Genomic DNA, 16,670 nt, shown 5'->3' with positions numbered 1-16,670 from the left:
TATAGCCTTACAGTACTTTTAAAGACCTAGTAGAGAACTATCCCATTCTTACGCTTCCTTAAGAATACATAAGTACATAATAAATCCTACTGTAGAGCATTTATTCTGTCCAATAGACTTTATTTTGTTAAATTAAAAAAAATATTATTGGTATTTTTGACTGCAGTTACATTTATTTCCATAATACCTGGTGTTATTACAATATTGATTCAATCCAGCAATGTCTCTTAAACTTTTTTTTTTTTTTTGGTGGTGGTACACAGGCCTCTCACTGTTGTGGCCTGTCCCGTTGCGGAGCACAGGCTCCGGACGCGCAGGCTCAGAGGCCATGGCTCACGGGCCCAGCCGCTCCGCGGCATGTGGGATCTTCCCGGACTGGGGCACGAACCCGTGTCCCCTGCAACAGCAGGCGGACTCTCAACCACTGCGCCACCAGGGAAGCCCTGTCTCTTAAACTTTTTATCCTACAGTAGTTTGTTTTCTCTATGTAGGTTTTTCACATTTCTTTATTTATCTTGTAGTTTTAGTTGCTATTGTAAATTGTTTTTTCCCACGTTATGTTTTCTTACTGGTTGATGCTATTAGATAAGAAAGCTCTTAGCTACCTAATTACTAGTCTGACAGTGCTTTGGGTTATTCTCTTAGTCTTGACAGATAAGCAATTATTTGATCTCTATGTAATTAAAATTTTATCCTTCTGAAAGAGGAAATATTCTTTATTTATTTATTTATTTTTCATGGGCAAAATACCTACAAGCACGAAGAGGAAGATTACTGACTTAATAATGGAAACGCTCCTAGTGGGTTGTTACCTTATTAAGGACCCTTCCATATATTAATAGTTTCCACATATTAGAGGGGCTTTGAATATCAGGAATGGATGTTGAATTTTTTTTTCATTTCTTTTCTTTTTTACCTTAAATATTTTTATTTGGAATGGATGAAAGCTGAATTTTATCAAACATTTCCGAGGCATCTACTGGGATGTTTGTGCGACTTTATTCCTTTGAGCGACTGATGTGATGAATTACTCCAATATGGAACCACCTCTCGGTAAATCATACTGGATCGTGTTTTTCTGGCTCTACAATAGTTTTGTTAGACCTCATTTTCCTGTCTGCTATAGCACCTGCAATTTCTCAGGAACTACTTTTCAGAATCCACATATGAGAACTTGGACAGTACCAGGCCCTCGCCCACACTTGTCGTGGTACCCATCTACCTGTTCATTCCTGGTACCAGCCACCTTCCCCGGCCAGCACTGAGTCCATTCACACATGCATTCCCCTACGTGTTCTGGGGTAAAGAGAACAAAAAAGGGCCTCTTGTCAACACTGTGTGGGCTTCTCTGTCTGACCTGGGCAGCCTCAGAGACCCCCTGGCTAACCAGAGCAGAGGCACAGGCCAGGAGGTGGGGTCTCCTTGCCCTGAACCCCTGCTCAGCTACCCCTAAGAGCTCCTCCTCGAGTTACTGCTGGTGTTTGCTGCCTTCAGCCATCTGATGCTGAGGCAGACATGGAGCACTAGAATCATGAAAATGGGCTCCAGGCTTGTGAAGCAGGCCACGGGCAGAGACGAGCTGAACGATATGAAGTGAGGGGGGCCAGAGCCAAAGACCAGTTTCAGAAAAGCTGGAAACCTCCTGCCCGCATGGTCCCTGCCCCACGTGCGTGCCACCTCAACACTTACCTGGGGCCTTCAGTTCAGCATCGATGAAGGTGAGCAGTTCCTGGCAGATGCTACAGTAAGGAACGGGCCAGGTCAGGAATCGGTGGTAGGTTTTGGCTGCTTTCAGAAGGAGATCTGAGTCTGGTGGGAAGTGTGGAGTCTGGGATGGAGAGGGAGCGGCAGGCAGTGAGGTCCGGGTGAGAGAAAGCTCACTGATATTCCAGAGCAGACCCTGCTCCTTTCTGGAATGTTCCACAAAGGGCACACTTTTCCTGGCAGCAGTGTGTCCCAGGACGAGGGCAGGCAGAATCGAAAGTTACCCATAGGAAGTGAGTTACAGATGGGCAAGATGGTGCCCGAGGACGTCTCTACTACAGGGGCCTTGTTTTCACCAAACATAACAATTTACCAAATACCCCAGAGGGCCTCTCTGAAAAGCTGTCACCTTGGAGGTCGTCCTAAATGGTGCCACCGCTGCCACCCCTTTCGAGGAATGGTCTTCAATGCCTAAACCGCCTTTATTTAAATATCCTCACGAGAGGCCAATGTTTATTCTTTGAAGTGGACTGACTCAATGTACCTGGAGTCATTTGACGCCACCGGTCTGGTGAACAGGGGGTGACGGCACTGGGGTACAAAAGGAGGTGGACATCACATGTCTTTAACAGAATCTCTCCTGTGGTTTGTGAAAGGGCTGTGACCGCATCCCGTCCATGGGTGGCCAGATACTCCAGGCATGATGGCATCCACGTGGAGTTACTGGAGGCCTCTCAAATGGCTAATCTGAAGCCATCAGAGGGGTGACACCCACCTGAAGTGTCATTGGTGGACAGTTTCTCTCTCTGTGTGTTTATCCTCTGAGCTGTGAGGGCTCTGCCCCCTCCGTGGAGGCTGTTCTTCCCTCTCCTCCCCAACCTCCCCCAGCCTGGCCCAGCCGGGAACTTACACAGAGGACAGTGGAGTAGAAGAGCAGGGCCAGGGGGGCGAGGAGGTCATAGGTGCCCTTCTCTTGGACCTGTGCGGGGGACAGGAGGGGGGCAGGCTCAACACAGGTGCACAACGGAGCACTGCTCTCTTCTCTATTCCTTTCTTTTCTTTTTCTTTTTTTTTTTTAAGTGAAAAGTAATGTAATCACAAGACAAACATTTAGAAAACAGAAGTAAAAAAAAAAAACCCCACGATATCCCCCTTCCAAACTCAGCCACTACTAATATTTCAATGTACTTCTCCTTACACCATTTTTCTCTGTGTATTTTCCTCTGCAAAGTTGTAATCATTGGGTGCATATTTTTACGCTTCATGTCTTTTACATACAATATTATAAATGGATTTCTGTTTTGCTACATCATCTCTAAGACCATATTTTTCCCCCTCCTAGTTATACATTTATCTATTATTTGTATTGTAAATATGTTTTCCAGTTTGTTGTTGGTCTTTGAATTTTACGGATTTTTTTTATGTACATAAATTACAAGTGTTAGCTTTTTCCTTTATGGATTTTCACTTTTGCATGCAAGGTTCACGTAAATATTCATATATGTTTTTTGTTCTTTTCTTGGAAGCTTCATTTTCTTAAATTTAAACCTTTAATCCACCTAGAGTTCTGTATAATATGAATTTGGAATCTCACTCCGTATTTTTGGAAATGTTTGATCAATTTTCCCTAAACCATTTAATACAATTTAATGATGCAATTTTTTTTTTTTTGGGGAGGCTCTGCGGGCTTACAGGATCTTAGTTCCCCAACCAGGGACAGAACCCGGGCCCCAGCAGTGAAAGTGCCGAGTCCTAACCAGTAGACCACCAGGGAATTCCCCACAGTTTTTTAATATATTAAATTTTGTTTCTACCCTTGGATACTATCCATCATTTTTATTACCTATATAATACTCCTTCTGGTAGATCTCCATAATTTATTAGCTTTAGACACTTGAGATTATTTCCTTGCTCTTTTAAGTACCTGTGCAGTGAAAATCTTTGTGCATACTCCTTTTTCTATAATTTGGATTACTTATCTTGGATAGAGCTCAAGCAGGGGAATGAGTGGATACAAGACTGTAAACATATTTATGATCTTCGAAATGTATCACCAAATTGCTTTCCAAAAGAATTTTGCCATTTATAATACTGTGTATGTATGAGAGTGCCATTTCACTACACCCTTCCCTGCATTGGTTATTATAATGTTTTTGCAAATTTGCTAGGCAAAAGCTGTGTCATTATGGTTTTCATTTACATTTATTTTACTATAACTGAAGCAACATTTTCCATATTGTTTAAAAGTTCTATTTATTCTTTTGTGAATCATCTCTTTGATAGAGCTCACCCACCACACCACAAACAAGCATGTATAGACACAATTTAGAATTCTTTGGTCAAAACACCAGTGGTCTCGCGACCCATTCTGGAATTCGTGGGTGTTGAAGAAGCAGAGAAAGCCCCACCTCTGCTGTGCCTCGCGATGGCAGCAGGATGAAATAGAATTCTCCTTCATGGTCCTGAATAGACCATGTGTGCAGTACCCTTGCTGCTTGGCCCCTTCTATAAAACCCTCCCCTGTTGCTATACCGTAGTTGTTCCTTTATATTTGGGTTTATAAGATAAGCACTTCAGAGGTGGTTCAGCTCTTCTGAGTTGGTCTCCTTGTGATCGGGGTATAAAAGCACCAGGTAAATGGTGGTGCCAGAATTGAAACCTTGGGTGTCTTGATAAACCAAGACGTTTTTCTTAGAGGTAAAGGGACAGCTGAGAAAGACATGTGTTTTCCAACTCAGTCATGTATTTAAAAATAAAAATAAAACATGAAAGAGCCATTCTCTTTAGGGACTCTTGCCTGTTCTGGAACCCCAGCCCAAATCAGGTTGGTTTTCTTGTTGTTCTTTTTAAAATTTTTGGCCACGCGGCATGCGGGATCTTAGTTCCCCAACCAGGGAGCGAACCCACGCCCCCGGCAGTGCAAGTGCGGAGTCCTGACCACTGGACCGCCAGGGAAGTCCCCCAGATCAGCTTTAAACACACTCTTCTTCTGAGTCATAGGAGCCTGTTTACTGAACTGTTAGAGGAGGTCTCGGTTTACCTCTCCAATGAGTTTTCTCTTTTGCGTCTTTTGGGGGAAGGGAACTCGGTAGCGCGCCCTCCCTCCCTTGTAGTTGACACCTTGACTTACAAGCAACGTCTGTCTTAAGAAGCAGCTTAAACTCGGGACCCTGGCTCACCCAGAACATGTTCATAGCAAAAGGACCACGCCCCTTCCCGAGGCCTTCAATCCACAAACACCACCGAAGCAGAGAACTCAGGCTGCCAGTGCCTCCGAAGCCCCCTGGTGGTCCAGGCACCCCAGAAGTGACATTCTGTGGGGACCTATTTCTCGACTCTATGAGGCTGACCCCAGCGCTGCCCTTCAAACCCAGGCCGAGCCCTCACCTCGCGGGTTTTCTGCAGGATCTGCTCCAGGAGGATAAGGAAGTGGCCTGGATCCCTGCTGACCAGCTCCTGCAGGCTCCAGCAGTTGAGACACAGCCCAGCTGCAAAGGGACGGAGAGGCCAGGGGTCAGTTGTGGGATGGAGGGAAGTGCAATTCCTGGGGCTGCACCGGGGCATATTCCCTCCTGAAGTAAGAGTCTCAGGAAATTCTGGATCAACACGCTCGACCCTATTGTGCCCCATCAAGATAATGATAAGTTTCTTCTTCCTGCATAGACAGGAGGCTCAAGAGACACAGAGAGGGGCTGGGGTCTCCCTTAGAGGCCAAGGACTGGCCACGACTCTGTTCCCTGTGCCTCTGGAGAGCACCAGCTTTCCCACATCCTCCGAGATGCAGGGAAGGGGCACAGAAGCAGAGATCGCCACCCCAGGACACAAGGCTGAGTCTGCAACAGCCATGGGACCTCCCGGAACTGCTGGGCAGTGGAGCCCGGGAAAGGGAAGCGCCATTCATTTCTAGTTTGAAAGCTATGAGGAGCACTTTGTCCCTCTAGTAACTTCCCCAGACTTTCTTATTTGGTCAATCTCTGCTTCCCTGCAGTCAGCATGGGTAAACTCCCCCCATATGAAAGGGGCAGTCACAGAGGTCTGTGGGGTGTGTGTGTATGTGTGTGAGTGTGTGTGTGTGTGTGTGTGTGTGTGTGTGAGTGTGTGTGTGTGTGTGTGAGTGTGTGTGTGTGTGTGTGTGTGTGTGTGAGATGGGGAATGAGAACAGTGGGGGTGAAAGCGGCCTCCTCATGTGCATGAGCTCCTTCTGAAGTGCTGCAGGCCCCAAGCAGTGTGTTCACGTGGTCACAGGTTTTAGTAAAATTTGCTATAGTCAGATATTTTTGTATTCTTTGACTTGATGGCCCCTCAATTCTAGAAGCTTAGTCTCATTAAAACCTGGGTAGGAGGCCAGAAGGAAGAAAACTGCCATTCAGCGGCCACCTACTATGTACCTCTAAGGTGCCAGGCCTTTCACACATCACCTCCATTGAATCTCCCATCCCCGCCTCGGGAAGGTGGTTCCTGCTGTTATTATTCTCATTTTGCAGGCAAGGCAGGTGAGTCCTGAGAGGCTAAGGGACTTGCACAAGTTCCTACAGCCAGTGAGAGACAGTTTTAAGTCAGATCTGCTTAATTCCAGAGGCCAAGGAAAGCCTCTGAGAGGAGGTGACATTTGAGTTGAGACCCGAATGAGAAGGAGCCAGCTCAGCGTAGTTCTGAGGGAAGAATTGCAGGCAGCAAGTGCAAAGGTCCTGAGGTAGGAAGGAACCAGTTATGTTCAAGGAGCATGGGTATCTGTCTCATGGGGTAGTTAGGGAGGCAAGTGAGATGTGGAAAATCTTTATGCGCATAAGGAGTTATTAAATTAATCTCTAGCCTTGGAGACAACTGCCCCAGCCTGCAGATACCCCTGTTTCTCAGTCCTGGGGATCATGGAACATGGAGGCCTCCTATTCCCTGAAGTTCTGCTGAGATGCTCCATTGTTCTATGGGGAAGAGGAGGATGGGGCTGTGGAGAAAACTAGAAACCAGGAAAACAGGAGAATTCTGGGGAGAACTGTCTATAAATACCCGGCTGCTCTTTTGAAATCAGCAGTGTGGCATTTTTAAGCTGGTCCAATACCTTCTTCAGGGAGCTATGCTTCTAGCACACGAGGAGGATGAGGAAGGAAGCACGAGGGAAAGGAGAAACTGCCACCCACAGAGGGCGACTCTCCATCAGGTGCTGTGCTGAGCATCTGCCCAAGTGAGGTCCGGGGAGTCACACACACAGGGTTGGAACCAGAACCTGCCAGTTCCGTGCCTGAACCAGTGCTCACCACAGCCCCTGAAGCTCCCTTGGGCCCCAGATGCGCCTCCCCGGCTCCCTGGGACCTACCTGACCAGGAGGTGGAGCGGCGGCTGAGGCTGAGCCCGTGCAAGCAGCGCTCCAGGGCGTGCTGGATGCGGTCCTCCGTGCACGTCGTGGCCCCTGGCTGCATCCTGAGTCATTGCCTGCATGGGGGACAGACGCTGGTCAGCCTGGAGAAGGCCGGACTCGAGAAGCACATGGCCCAGCAGGGCAGCTGGCAGAGACAGAGGGCACTCACAGCCGGTGCCGTCAGCCAGCTGCCTCCAGGGCTGGACCGGCTCCTGGGCTCCTGGAAGTGCCACTCAGAACGGCAGGACGGGGCACGCCTGTGGCCCGACAGCACAGGCTAAGGGAAGTGAGGGGTGGCAGGGGGAGTGGAGAGGTGCGGCCCTCTCCCGCCTCCCCGCCCGCCCCCCCCACCCCCGGCAGGGGTGAGTGGCTGCAACAGCCCAGGGAGTGCCCACGGCGTGACCAGACCCCAGTGCTGGGCAGGAAGACCTCAAAGGAAAAATCAGGATCACATGCGGGACCTTCTCTGAATTTCCAGGCCTGCGTGCCCCAGCCCTCAGGGATGGCCAGGGAGCCTGCTCCTGCAGACAAGGTCACAGAGCTCCCCGCCAGTGTGCCTGGAGCTCTGATGCTGGGGCCCGGCAGGGGCTGCCTTCACATATGCCACACCTCCACCCTGCCACACCCTCTGCTTGCGTGTTCAGGCCACAGGCCCCTGGTCCTTTTCTGCCCTCACCGCCACTTTGGCCATTTTTCTTTGCAGTCTCTGAGGCTTAGCGATGTTACCAGTTGTTCAAAGACCTTGCTTGGCTTGGTCTTTCAAAGAACCCCCTTCTGGGAATTCCTCTGGGAACTCCCTGGCGGTCCAGTGGTTAGAGGACTCCACGCTCTCACTGCCGAGGGCCCGGGTTCAATCCCTGACTGGGGAACTGAAATCCCACAAGCCACGCGGCACAGCCAAAATAAAAAAGGACCCCCTTCCTTCTCCCGTCCTACTGAGGAAAGAGCCGGGGTGTTTAGCTCAGGCTGGAGGGCCGCTGAGGAGGAGATCTAAGAAGGGGTTTTGGCACCAGGGGGGGAACCATGCCAAGGGCCACATTCTGAGAGCCTCCAGCAGGGCCAGCCCAGCTTCACAGTGATGTGTCAGGGCTCCTGGGTCCCTCAGGAAGCTGTGACAGGTAGTGCAGTGCAGCAAATAAGCCTGGCCTCTGGCATCAACAGACATAGGTTCAGATGTCAACTCTGGTATTTGCTAGCCATGCACATGGGCAATTTCTTTAAACTTTTCTGAACCTCAGTTTAGTGATCTGTAAAATGGGTGTGATGACGGTACTAAGCCCCAGGGCTGTTGAGAAGATTAAACGCCACAGTGGATGCGCTGAGTGAGCTTCCAAGACACGAAAGCTGGGACTTCGCTGGTGGCACAGTGGTTAAGAATCCGCCTGCCAATGCAGGGGACACGGGTTCGAGCCCTGGTCCAGGAAGATCCCACATGCCGCGGAGCAGCTAAGCCCATGTGCCACAACTACTGAGCCTGCACTCTAGAGCCTGCGAGCCACAACTACTGAAGCCCGTGCGCTTAGAGCCCGTGCTCCGCAACAAGAGAAGCCACCGCAATGAGAAGCCCGCGCACCGCAACGAAAAGTAGCCCCCGCTCGCCGCAACTAGAGAAAGCCCGCGCGCAGCAACGAAGACCCAACGCAGCCAAAAATAAATAAATTTAGAAAAAGAAAGAAAGACACGAAAGCTCTCCTGTTACGGTCTTTGCCACAAGCCCACTTTCCCTTGGGAATTTCACTGCATTCACCCCGTCCAGGGAGACCCCCACGGCTGGCCAGTCAGGCCAGGTCATAGAAGGAAGTCAAGGAAGCAGTGGTCCAACTCTGTGGAACAGGGGTTGGACCAGGAAACCACAAGCAGAAGCACAGAGCTCAGAGCTGAGCCATGCAAACGACATGCAAAGAGCTAGGAAATCCTACCGTGGACCCAGTAGGCAAAACCTCCTGCTTCCCCAGCCAGGAAGGAACCAGGCACCCAGAGAAACAGAAGCCCTTTGTGAGCTGCCCAGCTTCACTCCACTTCGATGATATCCCTGGGATGGCACGGGGGTGGGCACACGGAAAGCAGCACGCACGCGTTCATTCTTCCATGGACCATGGATTTACTAACCCCTTACTATGTGCCAGGCACTAAGGACACAGCAGTGAATGAAGCAGGCGTGCCCCGTGGTAGGAGACAGAGACAGGGAACGATCTAACAGACAAAGAAAGAGGTCACGGCAGAGGGGGGTATACGCTGAGAAGGAAGTGATGGTGCTGGGAGGGAGCCGAGTGGGGCGCCCCCTCCAGGTCGTTGGGAGGTCAGGAGAGCCTCTCAGAAGGGACATTTTAGCTGGATGAGGAGGCCAGGAGAGAAGTGAGGGGGAAGAATGTTCCAGAAGGAGGAGGTAGCAGATGCAAAGGTCTGGGTGCAGAAATGGACCTGCCAAGGGCTGAGACCTGGAGCACAGGGCCCAGGATGGACCAGCCCCCCAGGTCACCCACCTCCCTGTGGCTGAGGTGGAGGACTGAGATCAGAAACACTTTCACTGGTGAGTCAGGACCATGGACCTTGGTTGTTTCCATTAGTGGCACCTGGATGTCCAAAGACGTCCTTGGGCCCTGCTAGGGCAACTTTCAGGGTCACCTTGGGGCCTTTTGTGTGCCGACTCTTTGGGTGCAGCCCGGACAGGGGGTCTGTGGACCCTGAGCCACGCCAGGCAGACGTCAGGCACCCCCCCCGCCCCGGGTGTGCCGGTGCCCAGCAAGGATGCGTGTCCCTGGGCACGAACACTCAGGATGCGGCCTCACCCTTCTGGCTGCAGTGGCCACCCAAGCGCAAGACCCTCTTGAGCTCGGTCCTGTGCAGGCTCGGGGCTGACGGCACCCACGGGAGGAGCTAGAAGACCGGGCACCTTCCAAAGGATGAGTCTGCAGCGTGAGCGGCTGGCCCAGACGTCATCAGCGGGCCTTGGTCCCCACAGGTTGATTCGTCCCCGATCAGCCCCCCGGGGCGGTGCTCAGAGGAGGAGCTGAGACCCAGAGAGCCCAAGGGGCAGCCCCGGGTCTGGGCGGGGCCGGGAGAATCAACGCCAGAAAAACTCGACTAGGATACAAAGCAGGACTTCCAAAACCCCACAGGGCAGGTGAGGCACAACTCCTGAGCACAGAGGGTGCTCAACGGCCCACCTGCTAAAGTGCTAAGAGTCACCGTGAGCTGTCAGGGCCAGGGGCCGGCAACCACGCTGCGGGGCTTGCCGGGAGGTGCGGGGCCAGAACTGGTACAGCTGCCCACTCCCCAACCCCCGTCAATACAAGAGTACTGGGAAGAGAGGAGGGCTTGTCGACCATTCCAGAGGGTCCTCCTTTCTCTCCCCAAGGCCAAGGGCAGAGGGGCTTAAAAAGAATCCCTTATTCAGACGGGACACCTGCCAGGAGGGGATGCTGCCATTTTGTTCTCAGCTCACTCTCTATCCAGCCAGCAAGCGTACTTCTGGGCTACTTGGGAGCCGTGGGAGGGCTAAGAGGAGGGGAAGGGGAGGCTGGCAGGCTCCCTGCTGGGTAAGGCAAAGATGTGAGCTCCTTGCGGAAGGGTGGAGGTAGCGGTAGATACTTGGATGAAAAGCTAGACTTGAGCTGTTTTGTTGATTCTTCACCTGGAGGGCCCCTAGCCGGGCGAGGGAAACGTAGCAGTAAGAGGCTGAAGGTTGGACCACCCTGGGGGGAAGCTGGAGGGAGCATGGCACTCTGTGGCACAGAGAGGTTAAACAACTTGCCTAAGGTCACACAGCTAGGAGGTGGCGACGCGGGGAGTCTGGCTCTGCCTGCCGCCTGGCACAGTCAGATGCAGTTACTGGGAGACAGATCAAACTATTTCATGTTTCTACCCCAGCGAGTGCAGGCTCAATTAACTAACATTAATTAGGAGCCCCGCACTCCCAGTTGCTGGGAATCTTGAGCCCGCCATGTCTGTCTATGCCAGCTGTCCACTGCAGCCCTGCCTCCTCCAGAAAGAGGACCAGGGCCCACAGAAGCCACAATCTAGGCTGGACCGGGCGATGACCATGGTGGCTTGAGGGGCCCGGTCATTCTCTAGCTCAGAGCGAGGGCTGAACCCTGTGAACTAGGTTTAAAGATCCCACCACCCAGTCTCTGCTGCGACAGACAAGTTGGCTGGGTCACAAAGCAGGAATGAGTCACCCTGCCCTATTGTGTCACAGCGTCACTGATACAAAGGCAAGATGCAAATGAGCATCCTCCTCGACATCACTTCCGCTGCAGCCCTATCCTTAGAGCGGTGTCCTGGGGCTGCTGCGAGCAGCCTGCACAGGCTAAAGGCTGCTCCCCAACACCCGCTCCGATGCCCGTGGCCCGCGCATCTTCCCTTCTCTGGGCCCCGAGCGACTTTCCCGTCTCCTGGCCTCAGCGTCCTCTGCTGTTCGTTGGAGACGATCAAGACCTTATCCTCGGGCACTGGGCAGAGTTCCCGGGGTGCCCCCGCCCCCCGCTCCCCGGCATCCTGAGGCCATCCAGAGCTTGCCCTGGGTCTTCAGAGAGGCTGGACTTGCCCAAGGCGCTGGGCCGTGGGAGCCGAGGGATGGGAGCCTGGCCGGGGATCCTCAGCCGAGCTGTCCTGGGGGTAAACCCAGCACTGCACGGCTCACCACCTGGCCCTCTGGCACGCTCATTTCTGTTTGACGCGTCAGTCATCAGCCGCTTCTGGTGACTTGTCAGCAGAACCCCAGGGGCTTTGGGGCGGAGATGAATGGGGAAGAGGCGGCACCTCTCCCTCCCCAAGGATGATGCCTTTTCTCAAAGCCTTGGTGGGCAAGGCCTGGTTTCCCCTGGCATCCCCCTCCCAACCCCCGCTCCCACCTTACTAAAAGGAGCTCGAGTTGTGAAATTCCAGCTGCTGCCAGGAATGGGAATGCCCCCCCGCCACAGTGGGGTAGCGTTGAGACATTCAACAACGGGGCCTGCTGCCACCTCCAACTTCCTCCTCTGAGCCAGTAAGGATGAGTCCTTCCTGGGGGCCCTGAACAGGACAGTGAGCGCTGGAGCTGGAGGGGGAGGGGGTTGGGGGAAGGGGGTGCCCAAGGGCACAGGGAGACCGCCTCTTCACACATTGACATGACCTGTGATGCAAGACAGGGGTCGTCTCCCCTCCTGGGCAGGGCTAGTCAGAGGGGCAGGGCCCGCCTGGGTCCAGCTTCCTGATGCAGCCCCCCCATGCAGCTGGGAAGAAAGCTTCTTTTCTTGGGGGACTTAGTGCAAAACGGCAGAACCGGAGGGTCCACATCTCCTAGGGAGGGAAGTATGGGCCAGGGTCTGGCGGCACCCCACACTGCTTCCCTGGTGTTCTGGAATATTCCAGGCCCATGCTTTGAAGACTCAGTCCCACAGGTGGACATAAGAGAAGCACTGAGGCATGTGGTCCCGCGCTGACCCCACTCGCTTCAGTCCTGGGTCACTCCTCCCTCACCCCCTTCCTACTGTCCTCTGTGGCTTGACCTCCCTTCTCGGTCACCACTCTCCTCCTCGTAAGGCAGAATCTCTTCTACACACTAATTTTTTAAATGTTCGTTTCTAATACAGGAAGGATACACCAGAAACCAAAGAGACTGGGGTGAGATGGGGGGAGGGTAAGGGAATGAGATGGGGGTGAGACAAGGAACAGCACTTTTCTGGGGATACCTTCACATCTGGCTTTGACTCTTAGAACCACAGCAATATTTTACATACCCCAAATGAAATAAATAAATCGACCAGGATATGGGGAGGCACGGGGGACAAAAATGGGAAACAAACAACAAATTGACTGTACTATAAATGATTAGCATAACCACATTGGAAGGAGTGAAGAATACAGGAACTAACTTGTGTAACTTTGGAAAGTAGTATTTTCACTGGACACTGTAAGGCTAAAGACAGAAAGAACCACATACAAATACTGTGTTCTAGTTACTAAATCTGTTTCTTATAGGGATGTGGGTTAAAAACCCTGCAACTTCTTCATGTGTATGCTAGGACTGAACAAATACGTAAACAGATCACAGATAATGAGAGCCAGTTTCTCACTGTTGGAGAAAGAAGTTACAGATAAGGAAAAGGGAGAAGTCTAGAATGAACCACCTCATGGTGTTGGACTGGAATTGGAGAAATCAGTATCAACTCATGGTTTTTCGTGCACATTCAGATAGATACGTATAGAAGTGAAAAACAGATGTGTGTGAGCTTGGATTAATATGCATGCATATATTTTCTAGCTCTGTCTGCGGAGAGAGCCTAGAAACAACGAGTTCCCAGTAACGATGAGCACACCTAGTGCCCAGACCCTCGTCTCTAAATATCATTCTCCAATCAAAGGAACCAGGGCTCCTTAGAGAAATGGCTGACTCTAGGACTGGGACAGGAAATATAGAAGTTAAACCTGAAGACCTGGAACATCTTGTAGAGTCAGAAAATAAGTCAGTACTTGAAAAAGGATGGGGAATGTCAAAAGGACATGGGAGCCAGCTTAAAGGAGTGTCCAATGGCCAAAGCCAGGACAATTTGAACAACTAAATAATGAATGTGTTGGATTATAATTCATAGGATAAAATAAATACCCATGAGCCTACACTAATGTCATAAATAATAAACTAAAAAAAATAAATGGAGGGGAAGGGACAGGTCTTCTTTACAAAAGAATTCCAATTAGTAAATGCGGGAGGAATGAGAGAAATACAAAATGACCGTTAGACAAACACCACGGTAATAATTATTGCAGGCAAGATCCACCAGTGGATGCTAAAATCTGTGAGAGAAAATCTGAGAGAAAATGAGAGATTTCATGGTCTCAGAGTATTTCCCCCCAAGAAACTGATCAATTACAAAAAAAAAAAAAAAAAAGAAAACAATAACTTCACAGCGGAGAAATCCAGCACTGCCTTAACTTCATGACCAAACTTAAAAGCACCAATAAAAAGACATATCAACATCACATATCCCCTGATATCCTGATATGCTGCACTGAAAGGGACATAACATCACCTCTGTGGGATTCTTGTCAAAAATTCCTAACCACACAACCTAATCATGAGAAATCATTCAAAACTGAATGGAGAGAAATTCTATAAAATAACTCACCAGTAACTCACCAGAGTCAAGGTCATAAAAAACAAGGCAAGACTGAGGAACTGTCACAGACTGGAGGAGACTAAGAAGACTCAAAAACTAAATGCAACGCGGGATCCTGGACTGGATTCTGGAACTGAAAGGGGAGGTTAGGGGGACACTGGCTAAAATCGAAATAAGGATTTGTACCAATGATCATTTCCTGGTTTGGATAACTGTACAATGTCATATAAATTGTAGCATTAGGGGAAGCTTGGTGAAGGGTATATACTTTGATCTATGTAACCCTTCATATAGTTACATAGCCTTACACACCCTTTCTGTATCTTTCCAGGTGGTTATCCAAAGTTTCACTGCCCTTCACGAACTTGATTTAACTGTTATTTAATGAAGAGTCACAGTTCCTAATTAATTACTGGTGGGTGGACCAGTACAGAGCTGGCTGCCTCAAAATCCCCTAACCCCATGTTCCTAAACTGGGGTTGAGAATCTCTGGGGCTTTTAGAGGGTCTCTGAGGGCTTTCTGGAAGAATGCTTAAACAGTATTTTCATTTTGATGGCAGTCTAGGAAAAGTTAGTAGTTAATATATTCTGGAATATCTTGATAACACTATGACCAAATGTTTCCATAAAATGTTGATGTATTTGCGTCTATCACCAATTTGGTGTCCCCTAAAAGGACAGGGCATGCCAGGTGTGTTCCTGGGGTCTGCGAGAGCTGAAGCTTGAGCAGAATAAGTTAATAAGTGGAAAATGTTTAGAATAGTGCCTGGCACATAACATAAGCATTCAATAAATGCTATCTATTAGCTATCGCGGTGCCTTCTTAATGTATACATTTCAACTCCAGGTGGCTTTGAGATCAGGCCAAGAAATAAAACACTCCCTGGATGACTCTGATGCATAGTAACGTTTTCTATTTTACAAATACACTCACACCCATATCCCCACCACACACATGCTAGACTATACACTAGACTATAAGACTAGGAAAGCACCTTAGAGACCATCTAGTGCAACTCTCCCATTCTACAGATAGGAAAATGGAGGCTCCAAGCAATGAAGGACTTGTTCAGATTACAAAGTGGCAAATCTCATATGATCCAGCAATCCCCCTCCTGGGCATATATCCAGACAAAACCATAACTTGAAAAGATACATGCACCCATATGTTCATAGCAGCACTATTTACAATAGTCAAGACATGGAAACCACCTAAATGTCCATTGATGGATGAATGAATAAAGAAGATGTGTATATATACAATGGAATTTACTCAGTCATAAAAAAGAATGAAGTCATGCTATTTGCAGCAACATGGATGGACCTAGAGATTATCATACTAAGTGAAGTAAGTCAGAAAGAGAAAGACAAATATCATACGATATCACTTATATGTGGAATCTAAACAGATTCACAGATATAGAGAATAGATTTGTGGTTGCCAAGGGGGAAGGTAGTGGGGGAGGGATGGATTGGGAGTTTGGAATCAACAGATGCAAACTAATATATATGGAATGGACAAGCAACAAGGTCCTACTGTATAGCACAGGGAACTATATTCAATATCCTGTAACAAGCCATGATGGAAAGGAATATGAAAAAGAATATATATATATATGCATAACTGAATCACTTTGCTATACAGCAGAAATTAGCACAACATTGTAAATCAACTGTATTTCAATAAAATAAATTTTTAAAAAAGAAAGTGGCAAATCTATAACTAGAATCTGAGTCTAGAACCCCAGGACAGTCATGGCACCCTCTGGCTTGGGTGAGAATCAGACACCACGGACCGGCAGTGAGTGACCTCAGCTCCTCTCCTCAAGATTAATTTTAAATACTTTTTCAAATTCCTTCCAGAGTTTTTGGGCTGTGTAGGTATTCAACTTCTTCACATGTCAACTTTGTAAATTTAGGTTTTCCGACAGTATCATTCGAGTCAGATTTTAAAATTTCTTAGCAAGAATCTGGATCTAGAATTCCTATATAATTTTTTTAGATATTTATTTATTTTATTTATCTATTTTGGCTGTGCCAGGTCTTAGTTGTGGCACGCGGGATCTTTAGTTGCGGCATGTGGACTTCTTAGTTGCGGCATGCATGCGGGATCTAGTTCTCCGACCAGGGTTCGAACCCGGGCCCTCTGCATTGGGAGTGCGGAGTGTTACTCACTGGACTACCGGGAAAGTCCCTAGAATTCCTATATACTTCTTTTTTTTTTTTTTTTAAGGAATATAAAGAACTGTCAACTACATCTGTTATCAAAGTCCTTTCTCTTTTCCTGGCTCCCTTACCCCCTTCTCTTGCCAATCTTGTTCAGCTCTCTCAATTTCTGCAGATCATATGGTTCTTGACTATTTGCATGGTTTTTTTTTTTAACATCTTTATTGGAGTATAACTGTTTTACAATAGTGTGTTAGTTTCTCCTTTACAACAAAGTGAATCAGTTATACATATACATATGTTCCCATATCCCTTCCCTCTTGCGTCTCCCTCCCTCCCACCCCCCC

General features: G+C 49.2%; 1 protein-coding gene across 1 annotated transcript in view; it reads right to left on the bottom strand.

The window, feature by feature from the left end:
* The window catches only part of PIK3R5 (phosphoinositide-3-kinase regulatory subunit 5), a 76,371-nt gene that overhangs the window by 21,004 nt on the left and 38,697 nt on the right, over positions 1-16,670 (bottom strand). The window contains exons 2-5 of the mRNA XM_024127929.2: positions 7,019-7,134; positions 5,092-5,192; positions 2,615-2,683; positions 1,690-1,828 (exon numbers count right to left, since the gene is read on the bottom strand). Coding sequence (XP_023983697.1) covers positions 1,690-1,828; positions 2,615-2,683; positions 5,092-5,192; positions 7,019-7,121 — 412 coding nt within the window. The 5' untranslated portion in view covers positions 7,122-7,134. The remainder of the gene's footprint in view (positions 1-1,689; positions 1,829-2,614; positions 2,684-5,091; positions 5,193-7,018; positions 7,135-16,670) is intronic.

The sequence above is a fragment of the Physeter macrocephalus genome, chromosome 14 (assembly GCF_002837175.3).
Source record: "Physeter macrocephalus isolate SW-GA chromosome 14, ASM283717v5, whole genome shotgun sequence".
Lineage (NCBI taxonomy): Eukaryota > Metazoa > Chordata > Mammalia > Artiodactyla > Physeteridae > Physeter > Physeter macrocephalus.
This window is presented reverse-complemented; position numbering and strand designations above follow the sequence as displayed.